This window comes from Equus przewalskii, chromosome X (genome assembly GCF_037783145.1).
Source record: "Equus przewalskii isolate Varuska chromosome X, EquPr2, whole genome shotgun sequence".
NCBI classification, from domain to species: Eukaryota; Metazoa; Chordata; class Mammalia; order Perissodactyla; family Equidae; genus Equus; species Equus przewalskii.
Genome location: NC_091863.1, coordinates 121,075,887 through 121,099,926, shown reverse-complemented (window position 1 = coordinate 121,099,926; position 24,040 = coordinate 121,075,887). Strand labels below are relative to the sequence as shown.

Below are 24,040 nucleotides of genomic sequence, written 5' to 3'. Positions count from 1 at the left end.
TCTCTACCCTACTAGTCATTAGCACATGATTCAGTTTTATCATCTCCATGACACTTTTCAATACTACTTGTCTACTGTCCATCTCCCCTAATGTTTCCTCAGCACCTAGTACATAGTAGGTGCTTACTAAATATGTTACTTAGTGAATAAATTCATTGAGGCTGAATCTATCAGATGAATTCTAAAGACCACTATTTTTAGAGATGGAATCTGTGAGCACTATATTAGGAGAACACTAAGTGAGCAATGCTGCCGGGGAGCTGCCTCAAAACTCACCTCATGACAGAGGCCTTCCTTTATCCACCTGCCAAAATGGTCACTTCTCTTAATACGTCCCAGCTTCTGTAAACCTCTTTTATATTATATAAAAACCATTCATAAGTGACTGTGCATCTCACTCAGGTGTGTCCAGATCTCCACTCAGATGCTCACCTTCTGAAACACAGGGGCTGATCTTTCCTCATTCACATATCCTAGCACAACCTTCTGCACACATCAGGTGCTTTAGCAATGCGGTCCAGTGGCTGAGGGACCAAAGGGGACGTGATCCTTCAAAGAAGGCCCACATCTCCACAATGGGGGAGGCACACACACAACATACTCGCCTGTAGGGTCTGAGGCCTGAGGACACAAACAGTCCCCACCAGATAAAACCGATCCTTCAAAGGAAGATTCACAGCGTATGACTCATCGTAGGAGCGTCTGGAGAAGAAGCTACTGAAGAGCACCAAAAGCTCTAAGGGAGACAGAGTTACACATGTGACAACCTAATAGGAAGGCACGCTAGTTACACAAGAAGACTGACATCTGCCGCATCGGTGTGCTGTTTGTCAGCCCAACGACAATTTTCAGAATTCTGAGCCATCTATTTTGCCTGTCTTCCGTCTGTTCCAGCCCCCTCCTCACCCTGGTCTCCACCAAAACACGAAAAGGTCATTACCGAGAAATAATTGTTCTGAGTTCAGGGTGATTTTCAGTCTCTTGTTCTTACCCTGTGAACGGACATCTTAGTATTCAAAAGAAATCTAGCTCCCCTCTTTTATATAGACCATATGGGTATTAAATGTGTGTGTGTAATTTGTGTGCATATGTATTCAAGTAAGATTTTTTTAAAGGTATCTGACCTTTAGTTCTAAGACATATGACAAACATCTCAGACAACCATTGTGTGAGTTAATTTTCATTATTTATTTACTCATTAATTCATTTATTGGTTATATTTTTAGACCTCAGTGGCAAGAGACTGAGGTAATTATACCCAGTTTGTGGTGTGTTGAGCACAGATAAAGTCCGCGCTCTTGCTTTTATCTTTTCTCTCTGCTCCTTCCCCAGTCACAGCCAGCCACTGTCATCTACCACATTTAATATATATCCTTTAAAATGTGTAGTCTGCTGTTATGTATATGTGTATATAGTTTACAAAAGTGACATTGTGCTGTAGATCTCGTTCTACTTCTTACGTTTTTCAATCAACAATATGGTTTTAAGATCTAACCATGTTGTAGTATGTGTATCTGGAGTTCATGCTTTAAACTATAACAAAGTTTTCCATATTGTCTATTTCCCAAATTTTACTTGTCCATTTCCCTAATTATGCAGATCTAAGCTGTCTCCAACTCCTTCCTACCACAGACAACACTATGACATGCATAGTACATGTGCCTTTAGACACAGATGTCACTGCAAGTTCACCTCTGGGATGTTTCCACCCAGTGACAGGATTACTGAGTCACAGGATAATCAACAGAACTTAAGTTCACTCTATTTTTCAGGATCCTCTCAATACTGTATTAGTGTTTTCATTTCTCACATCCTCAACAATATTTGGTTATTATTCACACGTCTAATTGTTGCCATTCTGATGGATGTACAGTGCTATCCCATTGGTTTTTAAATTTTTCATTCTTTGCTTACTAGTGAGTTTGAGCATCTTTTCACATATTTGTTGGGCTATTTACCTCTGAGTCAAGACTTGGATGTTTTAATGGCCCCAAATCAGTGTTAATGTTAATTTCTAAGCTTGCAGTCCCTTGAAACCTTAAAAACTGTAAATTTGGACCCCTTATCTACACGACACAGATTTGAGTTTTGATTTCCTTTAAATGACACAAACTTCTTTTGTTGTGTTTTAACGATCATTCCCTTGTTTTTGTAGAAGGCAAGAGTCATCCCTTTCAGCTCAGTCCACTGTGTTACCATATGATCCCATCTTGTAAATGTCACCATGAATTTTTTTTTTTTTAAAGTCTAATTAATGTCTGTAACCGAAACCTGTGGTCATAGGGATAGCAAAGGGTTTGAGAGTACCAACAGCAGGAGTGCAATGCTGTTAGCAATGAAGGGCTGCATAACTCATGAACTTGATCCAGATCAGATTAAAAACTGAATTGCTTACCACTAGAAACGTCTCTTATACTCAGAATGAATTTCACGTATTCATAAGTAGGGTTGCTACCATGTTTAACATTTCCTCTTTTTAAATGACAGCAAAACTCAATATGTTTTCCTACTAAAAGAAGACACATACAAAAGTTTACATTTGTAGTTTGCCATATTCTGCAAGATTGTTTCATATGACTATTGTCTTACTTAGGATAGATTTTACAAAAATATTATTTTCTTTCCATGAACATTAGCACTTACATAGCTATCTATGTTGTATCTGCAGAGTGGGGTATCAGCTAGAACATTATTTATATAACACTAAAGCAATTATATAAAAGCTAAAATAATCAGGGTTCATGATAAAGAACAAGATAACGAGGACAGATTTCTTAACACTAGAATTATAATTTGTGAAATTATATTAAATTAAATTAATATATGATCGGCAGATAAATTGTCTCTAACGAGTTAATTTTTATTACTCCTCTGAGCGATTGTTACCTGTCTCTCAAAATCTAAGAATTTACTATTTGAAAAAAAAATCTGTACCTGAGCATGACAAAGGAAATTCCAGAGCAATCTTTTCATAAACTTCATCTTTCTCTTGATCAGGCAGAAGACTTAATAATGTCTTACCCGTGATCTCATCCTTGAGAAGGGAAGAGAGAACAAATTTTGTTATATGTGCTACTACTGTTCACTTCCTCTATCTCCTTGCCTCCAGTAAGTTTATCATCTGCCACACCTCAGCTATCTTACGGTCATACCTCTTGTACCTTTAAAAGTCTGAATTCACATTACCCCGTTTTATGGCCATCACCTCCTATCTTTCTAGTGCACTCATGCAAGTACCCCACCTCTCCAAAAACTATCCTACCCACTGAAACCTGCAGGCCATTCCTGTCACATTTTCACTGTCCATTATCTCCTTCAAATTGTCACATCCCTCCTTATCCAGCTCAGATTTCACAGTTGATCATTATAATCACTCCCGTGTGCTCTTCCTTTCTGACATATTTGCCTAGTAAAAACCCAACTCTGGTTAATTTCACCTCTTCATCTATCCTGTACTTTCACCTATGCAACTGAATGTATACAGAGCAAAACCCACAACCAAGCTGTGTATTATTTAAAATGGGCACTCAGCTCTGCCTAGAAATCGTTCTACATTTCCCTACACAACTCACTCTCCTACTCTTCAACGTGACTATTTCTTGTCTTTTCCTCCTTCTTCAAACCTCCAACACCCCCTAACCCTCCTCATATTCAGCTGGGGAACTCATTTCTTATTTCAATTAAAAACAAAAGGGGAAGTAAACATCAATATCTCCCTGCCACCAAATCTCCCAACCTAGCCGTAGCCAGAGACCTGCTTTCCTTCCTATTCCAATGAATAAGCTTCTACCTATGTCTAGTGCACTGCTTCTCATTCTCTGTCATCTATTCCAGGACATCATTCCAGAAATTCTCCCCTAATCCCCACATCGGCAAGCTGTCCTTCTCTTCTAGGTCTTTCTCATAGCATGCAAATGTTATATCAGAGATGTTATAATATCTGTCATCTTAAAAACAAAAAAGTACAACATTCCAAAAATCCAAAACCTTCTTTGACACTACATCCTCTCCTCCAGCTTGAACTACTTCTCTGGTCCACTTTAGAACAAAAATCCTTGAAAGGAACTTTACTTGCTGTCTCCCACTTCTTCACCTATCACTCTCCCTTGAAACCACGCTAATCAGATTTTTATCCTAACCGCTCCACTTTTGTCAAAGTCGCCAGTGACCTCCACATTGCCAAATCCAATAGTCAATTCTCAACGTTTATCTTACCTAACATCTCAGCATTTGATACAACTGACCCCTCCTTCTTCCTTGAAATACTTTGTTTACTTAGCTTCCATGTCACCATATACATATGGATATCCTTCTGCTTCAAAAGCTACTCCTTCACAGTTTTATTTGCTGGATTTTTCTCCTCTTCCTGACTACTTGGCTTGGCGTTCCCAGGGCCTAGTCATTGAACCTCTTCTCTTACTTTACTGTCTCCCTGGGTAATCTCTTCTAGTTATATCCCATTAAATATCATCTATCTGTTAATGACTCTCAACTTCTCATCTCTAGTCCAGACTTCTCCCTGAACTTTTCTAGATAACTCAACTTGGATATCTAATAGGATTTCAATTTTAAGATATCCAAAACAGTGCACCTATCTTTCCTTCACAAAACATGCTCTTCCTTCGGTCTTTCTCATTTCAACAAACAGCCCCACCATTTACCCACATGCTTGCCCTCGACTTGCCTTGCCTCGACTCTCAAACCCCAAATCCAGTCTATCAGCTAACTCTGCGGTTCTACCTTCAAAATACATACATAATTGGTCTACTTCTCACCACTTGGTGTAAACCATCATCTCTAGCTTAGATTATTGCAATAGTCTTAACTGGTCTCCCTGAATCTATTTTTGCCACATCCCTGTTCTCACTCCATTCTCCACAGAGCAGCTACCGTGATCCATGTGAAACATAAGTCAGATCAAGTCATTCCTCTGCTCAACATTTTCCACTGGCCACCCAAGTCATTCAGAGTAAAAGCCAAGGAAATTAACAATGGCATTTACAGCTCTATGTTCTGGTTCCTTACTGCCTATTGACTTTAGCTCCCTCCCATTCTCCCTTGTGCTCACTGCACTGCAGGTACACTGAACTTCTTGCTCAAATGCAAATACATCTAACAAATAGTCATCTTGGGGCCCCTAAACTTGCTTTTCAATGTGAAACACTCTTTCCTAGATATTTGTAATGACTTTCTCCCTTATTTCATTTAAGTCTCTACTGAGAAGTATTTTAAATAGCACCAATTCTCTGACATTCTCTTCCTGCTTTTTTTTCATACCACTTATCATACCTGACACTATAATCACATGTATATGTTTATCTGTTTATTATCTGGCTCCCTCAGTAAAATGTAAATTGCATTAGACCAGAGACCTTGGCTGTTTTATTCACTGCTACGTCCTCAACACCTAGAACACAGCTTAGTACAAATGAGCACTTACTGAATATTAGTTGACTGAAGGGATAATGCTATACCATTTAGCTGAAATATGGTGACACATGGATAAATTGAATATTAGACATTAAGTAGAGTTTTTAAAGTGATAGGAAAAAAGCAATAAACAAAGTAGTCTTAGCTGAATAATGGCTTCGGGTAACGAACCACAAAGTCAAATTATTTTTAACTGATTAATATTAATAATCTTAGTCAAAATTCAGAAATACATTATTATGACTCATTTGTAGAAGCCAGTCTATGAGTTGGCCAGTGCTCAGATTAGCAGATAGATCCTGTCTCAATCAAGAAAAAGCTTGGCTCAATTCAGGACAGAAATATTACCTTAATTCACCAAACAAAATGTTATGAAATTAACAGGCAATGAATTTTGACAATGAAAGTTGCACAGTAAGAAACTGACTTCCCAAAAGAAATATAGATATTTTTCATTAAACTTAACTTTTTCAATAAAAATGCTTCATTGGTTTAGTTATAAAATAAACTTTAGGTACCAAACCAACTTATCTCTGCTCAGTAGAGACCACGCATTCATTCACTCATCTAACACATGATTGACAACTGCTCTGCACCAGACATTGTCCTATATATATTCACGTGAACTAGCTCTTAATACCTTGCAAGAGGAAGTATTACCCTTATTTCATTCAAGAAGAAATTAAAGCTTGTCCAGTTGTTAAGAGGTCACAAGTTCAGAGACGAGATTCACACCTAGCTCCATCCAAGTCCATGTGCACTGTTCCTTCCACTACACCATAGCTGCCTCAATTCCAATTTGTACCAGGAGCAGCCAATTTGCTACTGGGCCAGTTTCCGCATTTTGGGCATTCTACATGAAGTAGTTCATTTATATTCTTTTTACTGTCAGTGTTAATGTTAATTTCTAAGCTTGCAGTTCCTTGAAACCTTAAAAACTGTAAATTTGGACCCCTTATCTACACGACACAGATTTGAGTTTTGATTTCCTTTAAATGACACAAACTTCTTTTGTTGTGTTTTAACGATCATTCCCTTGTTTTTGTAGAAGGCAAGAGTCATCCCTTTCAGCTCAGTCCACTGTGTTACCATATGATCCCATCTTGTAAATGTCACCATGAATTTTTTTTTTTAAAGTCTAATTAATGTCTGTAACCGAAACCTGTGGTCATAGGGATAGCAAAGAGTTTGAGAGTACCAACAGCAGGAGTGCAATGCTGTTAGCAATGAAGGGCTGCATAACTCATGAACTTGATCCAGATCAGATTAAAAACTGAATTGCTTACCACTAGAAACGTCTCTTATACTCGAAAAGCACATTCTTCTTTGGAGATTGCCTTCAGGGGCAGTTTACAAACCACATACACACACACACACACACACACACACACACACACACACACGTACACGTACACACAGACACACACAAAGTGTTTCATTACCTCATATCAGTTTCTTTTTATAGATTTAAAACTGAAACCAATGGAGAGGACAATCAAACAGGTGCACATTTTCACAACATTGAGAACGTCTTCTCTGGTGAGTTATATGCTCCTGAAAACAAATAATGAACCCTTAAGTAGCAAACCCAATGATCCTTTCCCAAAAGCTGGAAGAACTTACTGAAAAATAGCCAAGGAGAGAAGAGATATTTCCATCCACGAAAATTATCACTCCATCTGTGCTCAGTATTATCATAAATCCATCTAATGACTAATGAAGAGAGAATGATAATGTAATTAAATAGTGGAACAATAATAAAATGATAACTTTATTTCTAAATGCATAAATAATTACAGTAACACACTGAAAATGTATTGTGGTCCTTAAATATCAATAAGGCAGGCACAGACTTAATTAAAATTCCATTATTCTGCCTCCTACACAGAATCTACTTAACCTTAAGCATGAGATGTTTATCAAATGATGTGCCACTTAGACAAACAAATTTTAATGTACACCCAATTAACAAAAAACTCTCCAACACAAACTAGGAAGATTCATTTCCGTATGTAGGTTGTTTCACATTTAATTCAAAGTTAATTTCAAAAACGCTAAGAATATTTTGGAGGGCATTTTCATTTGTAGTTAGTTGAGTCATCCACCGATAAACATGGATATTGCCATCACCTTCCTGCTATATAGTGGATTAGATAGCCAGACAAATGCTTCCTGGTAGCGAACACCTAACATGACGAAGAAAATATATAAAAATTTATTATTTCAAAACAGGACTGAGCTTATGGTAAAGTAAGGGAAACAATCTGATATCAGAAATGGCTAGAACATGGGAATGAAGAGGTAAGGGGATATCGGAGCCTGTACTTGCCACGGGAATATCTGTACAACACTGATGGCATAGAGCTTAGGGGACAGAAAGCAAAGCTGCCTGCACAAGGTGGGAGGTAAAATCAAAGACTCCTGCATAAAGCCAGGCCTCCCAAAGGAAACACTCTCAGCAGGCAAAATAGAAAGATCTTATCCCGCAAAGAGAGACAGGGAATGTGCATGCCTGCCTCAGCCTCAGCTCTGGCTAGAGAAGAAAAGAAAAACCAGTCTCATCTGGGAATTGCTAAACAGAAGCCAACACACACACAAATTTGGAGCTGAAATTCACATACTACCTGTGTAGCCCTCAACACCGCAAGCCTATTGTTTAGTTTAAAGTTGTCCTGACCCCAGATAACTAGTGAAAACAATCGAAATGATCTCTTGAGAATTATTTTAAAACCAGGGCTCAAAGAATTCATGCAGATAAAGTTCCAAATAGCATGGACTTATAATAAAATATTAATAAACACAGGAAGAAATGAAACATAGTGAACAAGAGGCCATATGAACAATAACATGCAGATTCAGATTGACAAACAGTAGATACTGGAATTATCAGAAATAGAATATAAAATAAATATGCTTAGTATGCTTAAATAAATAACAAATGGTATTGAAGATATGATGAAGGAACAAGAGACTCAAAACTGACCAAGCAGATATGAAAAATAATCAAACAAAATGTCTAAAAATGATATCACCAAAAATAAAAATTCAACGTATAAGTTAAATAGCATGTTAGAACATAGCTGGAAAAACAATTTTTGAATTGGAAGATAGAGCTCAAGAAATGACTCAAACTGCAACACAAAGAGACAGAGGAATGAAAAATGAGAAATTAAGTGACATGGAGAAGAGAGTGAGAAGGAGTACTTTCACCTTTTACAACATGTTCACTTTATTTCTCACAACTCAGTGAAGTAGAGATATTTTTACCCATTTTACAGAGGAAGAAATCAAGGTTCAGAGACAGTAACTTTCTAAAGGACACAGAGCAAGTAAGCGACAAAGGCACAATTCATGTCCCTATCTGTTTGACTCAAAAGACCATGGTCATTCAGGCTTTAGTTTGTGGGTTTTGAACTTAGCGAAATTAACCAGTTCCCTTGGAGAAAGAAGCCATAAACACCTCATGTCCTTGAGGAAAAAAATAAGACTTGAAGGCTTAACAATCTATGCTGAATGAGTACCATACAACTACTTACCTTGCCACTAATCTATGCAAAGACTTGTTCGTATTTCTTGTCATTTGAGATCAGTGGTTTTCAAAACTCAGTTGGCATAAGCAGCATCTGGAGAGCCTGTTAAAAATGTAGGCACCTAGCCCCTACTAGGATTGAGATTCTGATTCAGACAGTTTAAGGTGGGTCCCAGGAATCTGCATTTTTACCAAACTCCTTAGGTAATTCTGCTATGCATGGCCTCCTAGCCACATTTAAACATTATTCTTTATCTTCTATTGCACATATTCTGCATACTAAGCAATCAAAGAACAAAACCCCTCTTACTTGTAGCGTCATATGGTTGAAGTCTTCATAGGTGTGGAATGATGGAACCCAATTAGATTGCTCTCTAGAGCTTTCTGGACTGTCTTTGTCTTTTTGCAAAAAGGAAGAAAAGACAGAAAACTGTGACATTAAAATTATTAGCTATGGGTATTAGACTTTTCAAAGTTATAATTAATTTTATAGAAAAGACTCTCATGAGAAAATACTGAGTGCTAATGAAGGATCTGATGTAGACTAACTAATTGCTTATAAATTATCATAAACATAGAAGTGTTTGGAATTGAAAAATATCTTGAAGATCATCCAACTCAGTTTCTACTAAGCACATTATGACCTCACCAACAACTTATGATTTTCCACCTCCAGTTATTTCCTTTTCTTTGACTTGTTAAAGTCTTCTGAATTCTACCAAAACCCAGTATTCATAATACGTCAGATAAGGTACAGGCTGTGTCAAGGGCTCTGGGCATATCCAGACACCTAAAATCTCCCCAACGCCTGGCTGCAATAGGGAATTCCATGATTTAGTTTGACCCAATTAAGCTTTTAGCAAGGGCCCTTAACTAGAAAATCTTTAAGCCCTATCTTGTATCTCTTCAAAGTTCTTGATGCTGTTCTATCTCCCATCCATCCTTCTCCATTCTTCGAGGTTTTCTCGTTTTCTCCATGAGCAGTATTTCTGCTCCTGTGCTCACTCAGAGCCTTTGCTATCAACATCTGGCCCTCTCCATCTCCCCCAATCCCACCTACTCCGCTGACTTCTCTAACTCAGGGACCCCACTAACACAGCCCTCTAACCTCCAGTTATTTTAATGCATATCAATAAATGTTAGTTTCTTCTCCTCACGGAAAAGTTAGAGACCCATGGCATACAGATCAGGGTTAGAGACCCTGATCTCTATTAAAAACATTAAACCCCTAACAAGGATAATTCTGAGAGCAGCACTTGCTTTCTTAGTGGGTATGAGTCTCAGATCCTTTCCTATGAGTAGATTCAGATAAGAAGGAGGCCAGGCATGAGCAGGAATGCTCCAGAACCCTCACTAAGGAGGGAATGAGAAGAGGGCATGTAACTTCATGGGAAGTAGAAATAATATGAAAAAGAAACCACACCAATTACACAACTGCCTCAAAGTCAGTGTGCCTGACAACTGCCCCTGCCTGGAAACTCAATTCTGGTCACAGTTCTTCAAACTCAGGATACAACCTATGACACTCTCCCAAAGCCAGTTTCTGAAGTCGCTTCCCCATTGACTTTCGGCTCCACCTAGTGACTTTCATCTCCCATACTCCATTTTTTATTTCCAAAGAAATAAAAATGACAGAAGAAAGTCCATATATTTCCAAGAAAAGAAAACTACTGTATTTTATCACTCAATCATCAAAGGCTTTTCTACTTACTACTACCCGGGAACTTGTGCTTGTTTGGCTTCCAGGGCAGGCGCCATATCCAGTTCTTTGCTATAACCCCAGTGCCTTGCACAGTACTTAACTCATAATAAAGATTTGGTAATTCTTGTTAAACTGAACCTCATTCATTCATTTACTTAACTGATACTTACTGAGTTCCTACTATGTATCCTACTCTGTTTTAGAGGCTCAGCATACAGTATGAACAAGACAAATAAAGTGACTGTCTTTTTGTGTCTTACAGACTTGAGTGAGGGGGAGACAGATAATCAACACATAGACAATGGACCTGATAGTTTCATGTATCTTTAAGTGCAATAATTTAGAGTGGGTGATCAAGGAAAGCCTTGCTGAGAAGGTAACATCTGAGCCAAGATCTGAAAGACCGGAAGACCCGGGAGTAAAGTACCTCAGACAGAGGAAGCAGTAAGTACAAAGCAAGGCAGGAAATAATTTGGCCTATATGAACAACAGACAGGAAGCCAAAGGAGCTATAGTAGGGTGACCAAGAGACAGAGTAGTAGGAAATAAAGTCTGAGAGTTAGGCAGGGCCAGATCACGTAGGGTATATGGTAAGGAGTTGATATTATTCTGAGTACAACATGAAGTGCTTTTAAGCAGGAGAGTGACATATATTTTTAAAAGATCAGTGTGGTTGTTTGTGGAAAACAGATCAAATTGGGGAGCAAGGGTGGAAGGAGAGAGTCTAATGAGGAAGCTTCCTCAAAAGTAACAGATGATGGTGGCCTGGATTAAGCTGGTACACCAAGGCTATGGAAATGGGGAGAAGAGAATGGATATGACATATATTTTAGAGGTAAAGCCAAAGGATTTGCTGATGGATAGGGTGAGGAGGTGAGAGAGATAGAGGACACAAGAATGACTTTTAGATTTTTAGCTTGAGCAGCTAGAAGAATGACTGATGGTACCAGTTTTTGAAATGGGGAGAACCAGGGGTAGGGGTGCGAGAGGCAATGGAATGGAGAGGGATCAAGAGCTCCTTTAGGGCCATGTTAACTTTCCTGTTAAATATCCAAGTGAAGAAATCACATAGGAAACTCTCTTGCTGATTTAACAATGAGTACGATTCTCAAGTGTGGCGCTCAGGTAGGAGGACAGGGTCAGAGAGATTTAAAAAGTAGGGGTCACTGACATCCAGGTAGCACTTCAAATTAAGGGACTGGATGAGATTACTTGCGAAATGAGTGTAGATATAGAAGAGAAAAGGTCCAAGGACTGAACCCTGGGGCACATCAATGTTTGGAAGTTGAAAGGGGAAGTAGGCGGATGCAAGGAAAGACGGAGGAGTGGCCAACGAGCTAGGAGAGAAATCAGGTGAGTGTATTATCCTGGAAGCCAAGAGAAAAGTGATTCAAGAAGGAGGGAGTTAAATCAGGCAATATTTGTCTTTCTCTGGCTTATTTCGTTTAACATCATACCGTCAAGGTCCATCCATGTTGTTGCTAATGGGATGATTTTGCCTTTTTTATGGCATGATTTCACTCATATGTGGAAGATAACAAACACATGGATAAAGAGAACAGATTAGTGGTTACCAGAGGGGAAGGAGGTTGGGGGGGTGGGCAAAAGGGACAAAGGGGCACATATGTATGGTGATGGATAAAAATTAGACTACTGGGGGTGAGCACGATGAAGTGTATTCACGAAGTGATACACAATAATGTACACTTGAAATTACACAGTGTTATAAATCATTACAATCAAAATAAAATTACTTAAAAAGAAAAAGCAAATAGGAAAATGGGGGGAAAAAAGGAGGGAGTGGTCACCTGTCCAATGCTTTTGAAAGGTCAGGAAAGACGCGGACAGTTAAGGGACCAAAGAATTCACCAATGTGGAGGTCACTCTTATTCCTGACACACATAGTTGTACTGCAGGGGCAGGAGCTCCAGCCACAGTGAAGGGGGATGAGGAAAGAAGGAGGCATGAGGAAGCGGAGACAGAGTCTATACAATCCTTTCAAGAAGTTTTGCTGTGAAGGGGCACATAAACAGGGCAATAGCTGGAGGTATCATGGGGTCAAGAAAGTTTTTTTTAAATAAGAGGTTTTTACAGAATCATTACATGTTTATGGGCATAATCTGCTCACATGTTTTGAGTTAAACCTACTTAAGTATCATAGGTACTATTTTAAATCCTCAAGGCCATGTTTCGCTTAGTAACATTTACCATATGCCTTCAAACGCCTAAGATACAGAAATCTGCATTATTATTGGCCAGTACACTTTTATTAATTCTCATTTCCTTGTTCCACTTTTGTATGAACCTCAATAATATTTTCAGCATTGACCATAAGCAAATTAATGAATGGAGAGAAACTAGATATCTGTGTATTAAAAGGTGCTTCAGGAGACCTTCTGGTCATGAATCCCTCCCAAGAGTGTTTGAAGTAAAGGAGGAGAGCCGGCTGTCTCCCCCACAGCTAATTTCCAATGTGACTAATCAAAAAGCTCTAAGAATGGGTTAGTGGGCTCAAATCAAACCTTCCTTCTGAGACACAGCAGTAGTGCTCTGCGCTGTTTTCACTCTGTCTCCTTTTACGGGATAGCCATGAGTCTGCAGCAGGGTGCGTAGTTTTGCGAAGAGAGCTCTGACATGTTCCTTCTCTTTATTTTCTGATGTATCAGATGCATCCCTAATTGACAAAAAACAATCAGAGTTATTAATGGTAACGGGAGGGCTGGGAATTCAGATGGTGGAACAATGGATGGAAAGCAATAAGAAGAGAGAAAGGGAGATGTTAACGTCAACATCTGAGCAAAAATCCAGTCCCTTTGATCAGTCATAGGACAGCAATAACTGTCAATATTAAAACAAGGAAATGAAAGCCATTCTCATCTCCCTAAGACTGTGAGGCCGTTGAGGGACCAGATCTGTCTCTATGTCTTCCATGGCAAAGCCCAGCACAATGTCTGGCACAGCGGCCTAAGAATTATATAAAATAAGCCCAAATTAATTTGAATTTGATGGTGGGTCTTTGTTCCACCATATATTCTTACCTGTTATAAGAGTACTTCTGATTAAGGAAAATTGTTTCTAAATGATCTGTAATTACTCAAGAGGCTCTCTCAAAGCCAATGCCCCTTCTCAGAGAGAAAGTTGAGCAATCTAATGCTAATTGAGATGTTTTTTACACCTTTAAAAAATGTAGACCATACTGAAAAATTTTGACAAAAACTTTTTGATCAGCACGCCAAAATTTACTTAGATACTTGAACTGAAAAAATAAGGTAATTTGTCTTCTCAAACGTAAATGAATTTAAGCTCTAGGCAAGCCAAGGACCCAAAACAGGCTTCTAAACCTATCAGGGAGTGTAAACCATTTATTTAGTGTCACTCTAGGCAGCCACCATGCAAGGTATGGATGACACAGTTTGATGAGGGGGGCTGTAAGACAACACTGGCAATACACTAAGGATTATAATAGAGCTGGGGCTAGGGACTAGGGAAAATCCACTAGAAAGAACAAATTTCCCTGAACGAGGCAGGTTTTCCCGAGGAAGTAGGATTTTGCTAGATGTGAAATGAGAACAAAGGACAGGGGAGAGGGCTTTGACATAAGTATTAGTCAGTTATGAGTTCATACCTCTGCTCTTTTTCTCTGTCCTCCTCATCCATTATTCAGTGATATAACAAAGAATTCTGAAATCAAAATGGAGCAACTTTACTAAGAAATCAGTCTATGATGAATCACAGTAAAGCAATAAGACTAATCAAAATTCTCAATTGCGTAGCACCTTTCCCTCCAGGAATGCCTACTTCTTTTAAAGATAGAATTTCATTAGTATCAACAATCCTCTCAAATGTTATGTAAATGTTGAACACTTGCTTTATCATATGGTCCCCAATGAATGTTTGTCACAATAATATGACAAATGAATATATTTTTGAAAGAGTTACGAAAACATCCTGTGAAGTTATACAACTTAATCCAAAAGTTAAGCATTTGTAGATTTAATTCCATATCCTAACTTCCTTTAACTTTAATTCTTTTAACTTCAAGAACACTTAATGAAACAAAGACAGATGCGAGTTGAAAGCTTCATATCTAGCCACAATATCATGCCTCCACAGACCAATCTGCATTAATGCTTATATCACAGAAATCCTGGGGATATAGAAAACAGCCCTGAAATCACCAAAGTCCTCTGCTTTGAATTGTATAATTAGACTCAAACATCACCTCAAGGTCAAAGCCTCAAGGTAGAAATAAATGACATTCAAATATATGTGTGTTAAACAAGAAGAAACAGTTAAAATATAGCAAACATCCTTTAAATGCTTTCAAGAAGGTAAGGGAAAGTGCAGGGGTCAAACACTGGGAAGGCACTGAAAACCAAAACCAGTTAGTATACTAACCTGTGCTACTGCAGGGATGGGGATGTATAGCTATGCAACAAAGGAGCGTGGGTACTAAGGCCCTCTTGGGTGAAGGAGAATCCAAGCAGGGAATTGAATCTAAAACCCACCACCTCCTACCTATGTATAGCCAGGATTCCCAGAGGCTACAATGTCATTTAAAAGTCCTCCCACCAAAAAAGAAAGAAAACAAGGAAATTTGTCTGCTTGAGCACATTCTCTGGGTGGGAAAGAAAAGGGTGCTACTGGACTGGATCAACCTTAGGGTTTCAGGAGAAGCAAAGACACTCCCATTCTGAAGAGATACTCTCTAAAGCCAGGTTCCATGGACTTTCCACAGATAAGGCACTGGTGAAAATCAGCTCACCATCCAAAATTGGAAAATACATGAAGAAACAGTCAATCCACCAAATGCCAGAATTAGGACACACACACATACACACCCCAGCAGTATGAGACCTCCAAGAACCTCAAATTAAAATACTTGAAAGCCATTATAAAATACTTGTGTTTAAAAATATTAAAAACTGAATAAATGGAACTGAAAATATGAGAAAAGACCAGGTAGATGCAAAAGAAAACAAAAGAGAAATTTTATAAAGACATATTCAATTAAATTAATTTCAAAAGAATGGATTAAACAATGTATTATCACAAATCTGATGAGAAAATTAGTAAATGGAATACAGATATGAATAAATTTACCATATTGCCTTTACAGAGAAACAATGAAGTGCAAAATATAAAACAAGAGATTATGAAACATAAAGGACAGAATGAGAAAGCCTAATATATATCTAATAGGAGTTCCAGATGAAGAGAACAGCAAGACAGGAGACAGGCAGTGAAGAGATAATGGCTGAAATTTTTCTAGAATGGAGAATGTGCTCCAATCTGGATAAATTAAAGCAAAACCACATCATATGAAAAGATGCTCAACATCACTAATTATTAGGGAAATGCAAATCAAAACTACAATGAGATATCTCCTCATACCCATCAGAATGGCTATAATTAACAAAACAAGCGTTGGGGAGGATGTGGAGAAAAGGGAAGACTCACACACTGCTGGTGGGAATGTCAACTGCGCAGCCATTATGGAAAACAACATGTAGATTCCTCAAAAATTTAGAATAGAACTATCATATGATCCAGCTATTCCACTGCTGGGTATTTATCCCAAGATAATGAAAACACTAAGTCAAAAAGATACATGCACACCTATGTTCATTACAGCATTATTCACAATAGCCAATATGTGGAAGCAACCTAAGTGCCCATCAATGGATGAATGGATAAAGAAGATGTGATACATACACACCACAGAATACTACTCAGCTATAAAAAAAGATGAAATCTTGCCATTTGGGACAACATGGATGGACCTTGAGGGTATTACGCTAAGTGAAATAGGTCAGACGGAGAAAGTCAAATACCATATGATTTCACTCATAAGTAGAAGATAAAAACAATGTCAAACAAACACATAGACACAGAGATCAGACTGGTGGTTATCAGAGGGGAAGGGGGGAGAGAGGAGGGCGAAAAGGGTGATAGGACATATGTGTTCAGTGATGGATAGTAATGAAGTCTTTGGGTGGTGAACATGATGTAGTCTACACAGAAATTGAAATATAATGATGTACACTTGACATTTATGTAATGTTATAAATTAATGTTACCTCAATAAAAATTAATTAATTTAAAAAAACACTTCTAGAAACATCATAGTGAAATTTCAGAACACAAAAGACAGCTAGGCCATTCTAGGCCATAAAACAGATCAACAAATACCAAAGAATAATACATACAGACCATATGCTCTGGCCCTAATGTCACTGTATTAGAAATCAAGAACAAAATGATAATATAAACCTCTATAGACTTGGACATTTAAAACAATAGCAACAACAACAACAAAATTTCCTAAACAGCTCTGGAAAACAGAAAATAGTCAGAATTGAAGTATTGTAAACACGCTACATATTAAAATATGTAAAATGCAGCTAAAGTAATACTGAGGAATTTACATTCTTAAATGCTTATAAGAAAAAAATGAAAATAAATGAACTATGTATCAAAACAAATCATAAAGAGTAAAGCTAAATAGAAGAGAAGCAAGGAAATAATAAAGATAGGACCAAAAAATAACACAATAAAAAATAAAGATAAAATAGAACAGATCAAAAAATCAGTTTCTTAAAAAATAAAATAAAATAAAAAACATTGTTGTACCAGATCAATCAAAAATAAAGAAGACACATTTTGGAACAAAAAGTGCATACCTATGAATAAAAGAGATGGTAAAAGCAGTATGATCAACTCTATGCCCTTAAATTTGAAAACAGAGACAAAATAGAGGATTTCCTAGAAAAAAGTATTTTACTCAAACAATAAAAAGAAAATTGAAATAAATCCTATAAATGCAAAGAAATTAATTCAGTGATTAAAGATTTATCCACAGAAAAATGACTTAACCAAACCTAAAAAACACAGCTCCAATGGTTTCACAGATGGGTACTTCCAAAGATTTTAATAACAAGTATCTCATATTTCATCCAAATTATGCCAGAAAACAGATAAAGAGAGAAGATATCCATCCAATTCATTGTATAATGCTAGTACATTCTTTATACCAAACCAGAATAGGGTAGCATTAGAAAACTTTATAAGCCAATTTTATTTATGATCCAGATTCAAAATCCTAAGTAAAATTACCAAACCCAAACCAGCACAGTATTTAAAAATTTGAGCTAATTCCAGAAATATCGGGATAATTTCACATCAGAAAAAAATATAATTCAACATATCAGACAAAAACAGAAAAAGAATGTGATCATCCCATAGATGCAGAAAACACATTCGATATAATTCAGTATACATACATGATTTTTAAAAATGTTCTTAACAGACTAAGTATAGACAGGAACCTCCTCAACCTGATAAGGGGAATCAATCAAAAGCATACAAACATCAAAGTGAAAAGTGGAACATTAGGGGCTGGCCCGGTGGCGCAGCGGTTAAGTGTGCACATTCCGTTCAGTGGCCCGGGGTTCGCCGGTTCGGATCCCAGGTGCAGACCTGGCACCGCTTGTCAAGCCATGCTGTGGCAGGCATCCCACATATAAAGTAGAGGAAGATGGGCAAGGATGTTAGGTCAGGGCCAGTCTTCCTCAGCAAATGAGGAGGACTGGCAGCAGATGTTACCTCAGGGCTAATCTTCCTCAAAAAAAAAAAGTGGAATATTAAAGGAATTCTTTAGATTCAGGGAGAAAAACAAGAATGGCTGCTAAAATATTCAATATACAGTGCTAAAGGTACTAACTAATGCATTAGGATAAGAAAAGTATATAAAACAAACAACACTTGGAAAGGAAAAACAAAGCAGTCCTCATTCATGAACACTATGCTTATCCACATAGGAAATCCAAGAGATTCTACAATTTACTAGAAATAATAAAATAGTTCAGCAAGGTTGCTGTATATAAGATTAATATTTAAAAATTAATTTTGTTCCTATAGAACAGCAACCAAAATTAGAAAATATTTTTTAAAGATACAATAGCAACAAAAATTTATAGAGACTACTGCTTATGGCCATGGAATAACTGATACAAGAATAGTCCTCCTGCCATGAACAACTAGGACACTAGAAAAATTTTAGGAAGTTCATGTTTCGATATATTGGAGAGAAGGCAGGATATGCCTGTGATCCCTGAGGTAAGAGGAAAAATGAAATGAGCCCTACAGCAATCCCCACTTTCTACCTAAAGTTACTCCCAGACCACAGTCCAGGGGGCACAGTCCCAAGCAGAGTACAGCAATCTCACTAAAATTAGTACACAGAAATAAGTTCAGCAATGCCACGTTGGATGGAATTTGTGGAGAATGTCAGAAAGAAAGGAGCTATGGCAAAAAAAAAAAAAAAAAAGCTCCAGAAATGTGAATCCAGGTTCTCTTGAATCTCTGGCTGAATCCTAAGTTGTGCCTGTGCAGGGTGACACTCTACAAACAAGACCAATCCAAGAACAACAACCAGGGAAAGGACAAATACTATAAATCCAAAACGCACTAACAATCACAGTTTACACAGGGCTGGAAGACAATGAAGTTTCACCCAGCAGAGTGGAGAAAAAAGACTGAAAAAAATGAACAGAGCCTCAGTGTGGTACAACATCAGGCAATCGAAAATACATGTAACTGGATTCCCAGAAGGGGAAGGCAAAAAATATATATGAATAATGGCCATTTTTTCCCATATTGGATGAAAAATAAACTCATATTCTCAAGAAGCTCAGTAAACCCAAGAAAATAAACACAACTAAAAACTCACCAGGGCACATCATAAACAAATTGCTGAAAAGCAATTATAAAGAGAAATTCTTAAAAACAAACAGAAATAAAAGACGCATTTGACACAGGGGAAAAAAATAATGTCCTTTGACTTTTCATCAGAACAATCCAAGTGAAAAAGAAAAAAAAAAAAGAAACATCTTTAAAGTGCTGGGGTGGGAGGATCAGCCTAGAATTCTATATCCAGCAAAAATATACCCTTCAAAGAAGCTGAAGGTAAAATAAAGGCATTTTCAGATGAACAAGATCTGAAAAAAGCCAAGGCCAGCATACCAGCACTACCAGAAATGTTAAAGGAAGTATTTCAGGCAGAAGGAAAAAACGCCAGATGGAAACTCACATCTACATAAAGAAATGAAAAGCACTGGCAATAACATACATGTGGATAAATGGGAAAGAGTTTTTTCATCTGTAATTTCTTTAAAAGATAATTAAAATAAAAGCAAACTACCATAGGGTTTATAGTATATGTAGAAGTCAAATCTATATATAATATATATATAACACATAAGACAGGAGGGTGGAAAATAAAAATCTACTGTTGTTAAGTTTCTTACGTTATACATAAAGTGGCACAATCTTAATTCACGGCAGACAGAAATAAATTAAAGATGTATACTATAAACTGCCTAAAGCAACAAATAAAACACCCACGGGATACAGATTATAAATCAAAAGAGGTAAAATTAAATAATCATTTAATCCAAAAGAAAGCACAAAACGAAGACAAAGAGAACAAAGATCAAATGGGACAGAGAACATATAGCAAGATGGTAGACTCAAACCTAACCATGTTTCTAATTATATTAACAGTCAATGGACTAAAGACACAATTGTAAAGTCTAGGATTGTCAAAACAGAGTAAAAAGTAAGACCAAACTATATGCGTCTACAGGATATTCACTTTAATTATAGAGATAAAGATAGGTTACAGGTAAAATGATAGAAACATATATACTACGTAACCCTAACTATAAAAAGCTTGAGTGGCTAATTAATATCAGACAAAGCAGACTCCAGGATAAGGAACAGTACTAGGGAAAAAGGAGGACATGTCATAATGATAAAGCAGTCAATCAAGAAGACACAGCAATCCTAAATAGGTGTACATCTAATTATGAAGCTTCAAAATGAAGTAAGAAGTGAAAGAAGAAATAAACAAACCCACAATTACAGCTGGTGAGTTCAACACTCCTCTATGAGTAATCAACGGAACAAATAAACAGAAAATCAGTAAGGATATTTAAGACTTACTACATTGACAGCAACTTGGCCCCATTTGTTTACAGAACACTGTGTCCAGCAACTGTAGAACACACATTTTCCATCTACATATAATAGTCATAAAGATTCAAAATATGCTAGGCCAAAAACCAGTTTCACTAAATATAAAACATTAAAACAGAATTAAATTAGAAATCAATAATAAATAAATAAATATCTTGAAAAAATTCAAATATTTGGAAATTAAATAACATACTTCTAAATAATTTGTGGGTGAAAGAAGAAACCTTTGGAAAAGATTTAAACAAAGGAAATTAGACAATATTTCTAACTGAATGATTATGAAAATTAATTTTTAATCCCAACAACTTCAATAATCTGATTGTAATTTGTTAAAATTTCATTATACACATTTATGGTATTATATATTTCCTTCAGGAAAAGTTATATCTAATTATTCAAATCATTTTTTCATGTTCTTAAAAAACATTTATAGGTTTCTTCATATAGAAAAGAAACTATACAGTCCTCAGTAGTTAATTTAACAAAAATTACACAGCAAGAACATTACTCAGAAAATAACATCTTTATTGAAGCATATAAAAGAAGATCTAAATAAATGGAAAGATATGCCATATCCCTGGACAGGAATCTGATAAATTTATCAGATATCCCCAACTAATCTACAAATTAATGTAATTCTGGTCAAAACTCAGTATATCTTTTTTTTTGAGGAAGGTTAGCCCTGAGCTAACATCTGCCACCAATCCTCCTCTTTTGCTGAGGAAGACTGGCCCTGAGCTAATATCCGTACCCATCTTCCTCTACTTTATATGTGGGACGCCTGCCACAGCATGGCTTGACAAGCGGTGTATAGGTCTGCACCCAGGATCCAAACCAGTGAACCCTGGGCTGCCGAAGCTGAACATACAAACTTAACCACTGTGCCACTAGGCCAGCCCTGAAAACTCATTACATTTTTTGTTTTGGTTTGGGTTTCCACATAACTTGCCAAGTTAATTACAAACTTCCGTGGAAAGCAACAAGTCAGAAATATCCACAATAAGTTTGAAGAACAACAATGCAAAAGGATGTGCCTTAGTAGACATCGAGCTTTATTATAAAGCTATAATATTTAGGTAAATGGATAATGGTGCAAAACATAGGTATAGAATAATGGGACAGAAGAGAACTATTAAAGAACAGATCCATGCATAGAAGTGAAATTTGATTTATGACAAAAGAAGCACTAGAATTTTGAAGTTTCCACCATAGTGTGTGTGTGTGTGTGTGTGTGTGTGTGTGTTTTAATATAGTTCTTTCTGTGTATTGGCATCATAATTTTGAAGTTTTTATCATGGAGTCAGTGTGTGTGTGTGTGTGTTTTTAATATGGCCCTTTCTATTTATTGGGGCAAAACAAATTTGTTTTCAAGCTCTTTAAATACAGAAGTTATGCTTTATATGTCTTTGATATTTCCAACAGCACCAAGCTCTCTACACAGGGAAGACACTCAAAACACACCACTAAATATCTGACCACTCTCCTTAGCCATTGGACAAGGTAGGCACAGACATCTACCTGTTAATGTACTTAGAGTCGTTTCTACTCAGTAATCCATTCTAAAACAAAGACTTTGAAATTTACACCAGTAAAAGAACATGCAAAGACTGAAAAAGGAGTAAGGCTAATTAAAAGTTCTCCGGCCAAGGGTAGCCAGCCTTCTTGTGCAAACTAATAATTTGTTCAGAATAGCAGAGTTATTCACTGAGTGCCTTTTCCCAGAATCAACGGGAAATAATTTAAAATCTCATCAAATTTTATTACTGAAGCATAATATCAAGAGGGTCATGCTTGCAAAGATTTCTTCTTTTTGGGAGGCAAGGAGAGGGGGTGTTGCTCCCATCCACTTTCAGTTTTGGGGGTGTGTGTGTGTACATGCATATACATAGACTTTTTTTTTTAGTTCACAAGAAAACACACTGAATAAATGGATTATGCAAATAGAACATGAATTGATTTCTCTAATTAATCATTGGCTCTCTGTGGTTGAGAATCACTTACACAGATATTTTCTAGTGTGACAATTACGATGACATAGGCTATCAGTATTCAATTGAGATAAGATCCACAGTCAAAGGAACCTCCATCTCAATCTCTCAGTCTCAAAACTGCCAAAACCAAATAAGTTATCAGACTCTCAGTTCAGGTTCCAGGGCAAAATCAATTTTCTATAGAGACAAGTGACTTGCTGATCAAATCTGGGCTCCTGTTGCTAATGTTCTTGGAATATTTTGCAGGGGCCATAATTGGGGCCTGTGTGACACACATAACATGTGCGGCCATCTCCCACTACAGATAGTTCAGGACTAAATGACACTAAAGGTTTAATCCTGAATTAGAATCAAAGTGAACACATCCTGAGAATTATTCCAGGACTCAGCTAGGCCAAAGGCGTTCGTTCAATCTTCCATCATCCTTGAACTACTTTAAAGAGTCTCAGTTATTACACTCTGAAGCTGTGGGAGGGGAGAAAACAAGCTGAGGAGCAACAGAGTAGCAAAATCATGACTTTCTCTGGATGCAAACCTAGGGGAAGAGAAAAGTCTTAGAATAAAGACTACAGCACTGTAATTCAAGGAATTTACTTACATATCTAGGGCTGATGACCTTTCCAACAAATTTTCTGCAAATTCAGATAAATACATGGACTCATGCACTTTTGTCTATTCTGCTCGAGGGTTTATAAAGCTGAATTTTAATGAAGTTCCATGTGAAATGTGCACACTTGTTGCATTCTTCAATTTGAAATAGACTAACATTTGCCCAGGACTAGGAGTCCAAGCTTCCTTTATCCTTCCTCCCAAGATTATATTTCTTATTTCATGGAAAGTCTCAGAATTTGTGACACTCCCCAGTGTTTTTTATCAATGCAAAGGCCACTGAAAAGCATGTTTGTGAAGAGTCTGTATGATGAAAAAATTCTTGTTATAACTATTAGCCAAGAAAGAAGGTCACAATATGGTATACGCTATCTTAGCCCAATCATATAAAACATGATACACAAATGAACAAATAAAATATTGTGTAGAAAACATTACTAGGGGGAAAATATTCAAAGGTGTCTTTGGGTGATGGAACTACGGGTGACTAAAAATATTTTTGCATTTTTTATGTTTGCTATAATTAATATCTGTGACATTCCGAATTAAGCAACATCTCTCAAAAATAATATGGGAGCCCGTGTTGAACAAAGAACAGTCTGGGCTTCAAAATCAATTGGACCTGGGTTCAAGTCTCAACTCTGCCTCTTTATAGTTGTATGACCTTTGGTGAGTTTCTTAACCTTTATGAGTCTCAATTATCTCAACTGTAAAATCTGGGTTATAATACCTACATGCCAA

At 37.1% G+C, this 24,040-nt stretch overlaps 1 protein-coding gene across 12 annotated transcripts in view; it reads right to left on the bottom strand.

Annotated features, from left to right (window-relative positions):
• Positions 1–24,040, bottom strand: part of PASD1 (PAS domain containing repressor 1) — a 97,785-nt gene that overhangs the window by 48,525 nt on the left and 25,220 nt on the right. For 9 of the 12 annotated variants that reach the window (XM_070604015.1, XM_070604018.1, XM_070604019.1 and 6 more), the window contains 7 exons: positions 14,287–14,342; positions 13,184–13,335; positions 9,270–9,358; positions 7,054–7,143; positions 2,935–3,034; positions 2,396–2,509; positions 606–736 (listed from right to left, as the gene is read on the bottom strand). In XM_070604015.1, coding sequence (XP_070460116.1) covers positions 606–736; positions 2,396–2,509; positions 2,935–3,034; positions 7,054–7,143; positions 9,270–9,358; positions 13,184–13,335; positions 14,287–14,318 — 708 coding nt within the window. In that variant the 5' untranslated portion in view covers positions 14,319–14,342. The remainder of the gene's footprint in view (positions 1–605; positions 737–2,395; positions 2,510–2,934; positions 3,035–7,053; positions 7,144–9,269; positions 9,359–13,183; positions 13,336–14,286; positions 14,343–24,040) is intronic. The other 3 variants (XM_070604020.1, XM_070604024.1, XM_070604026.1) reach the window with 1 other exon arrangement.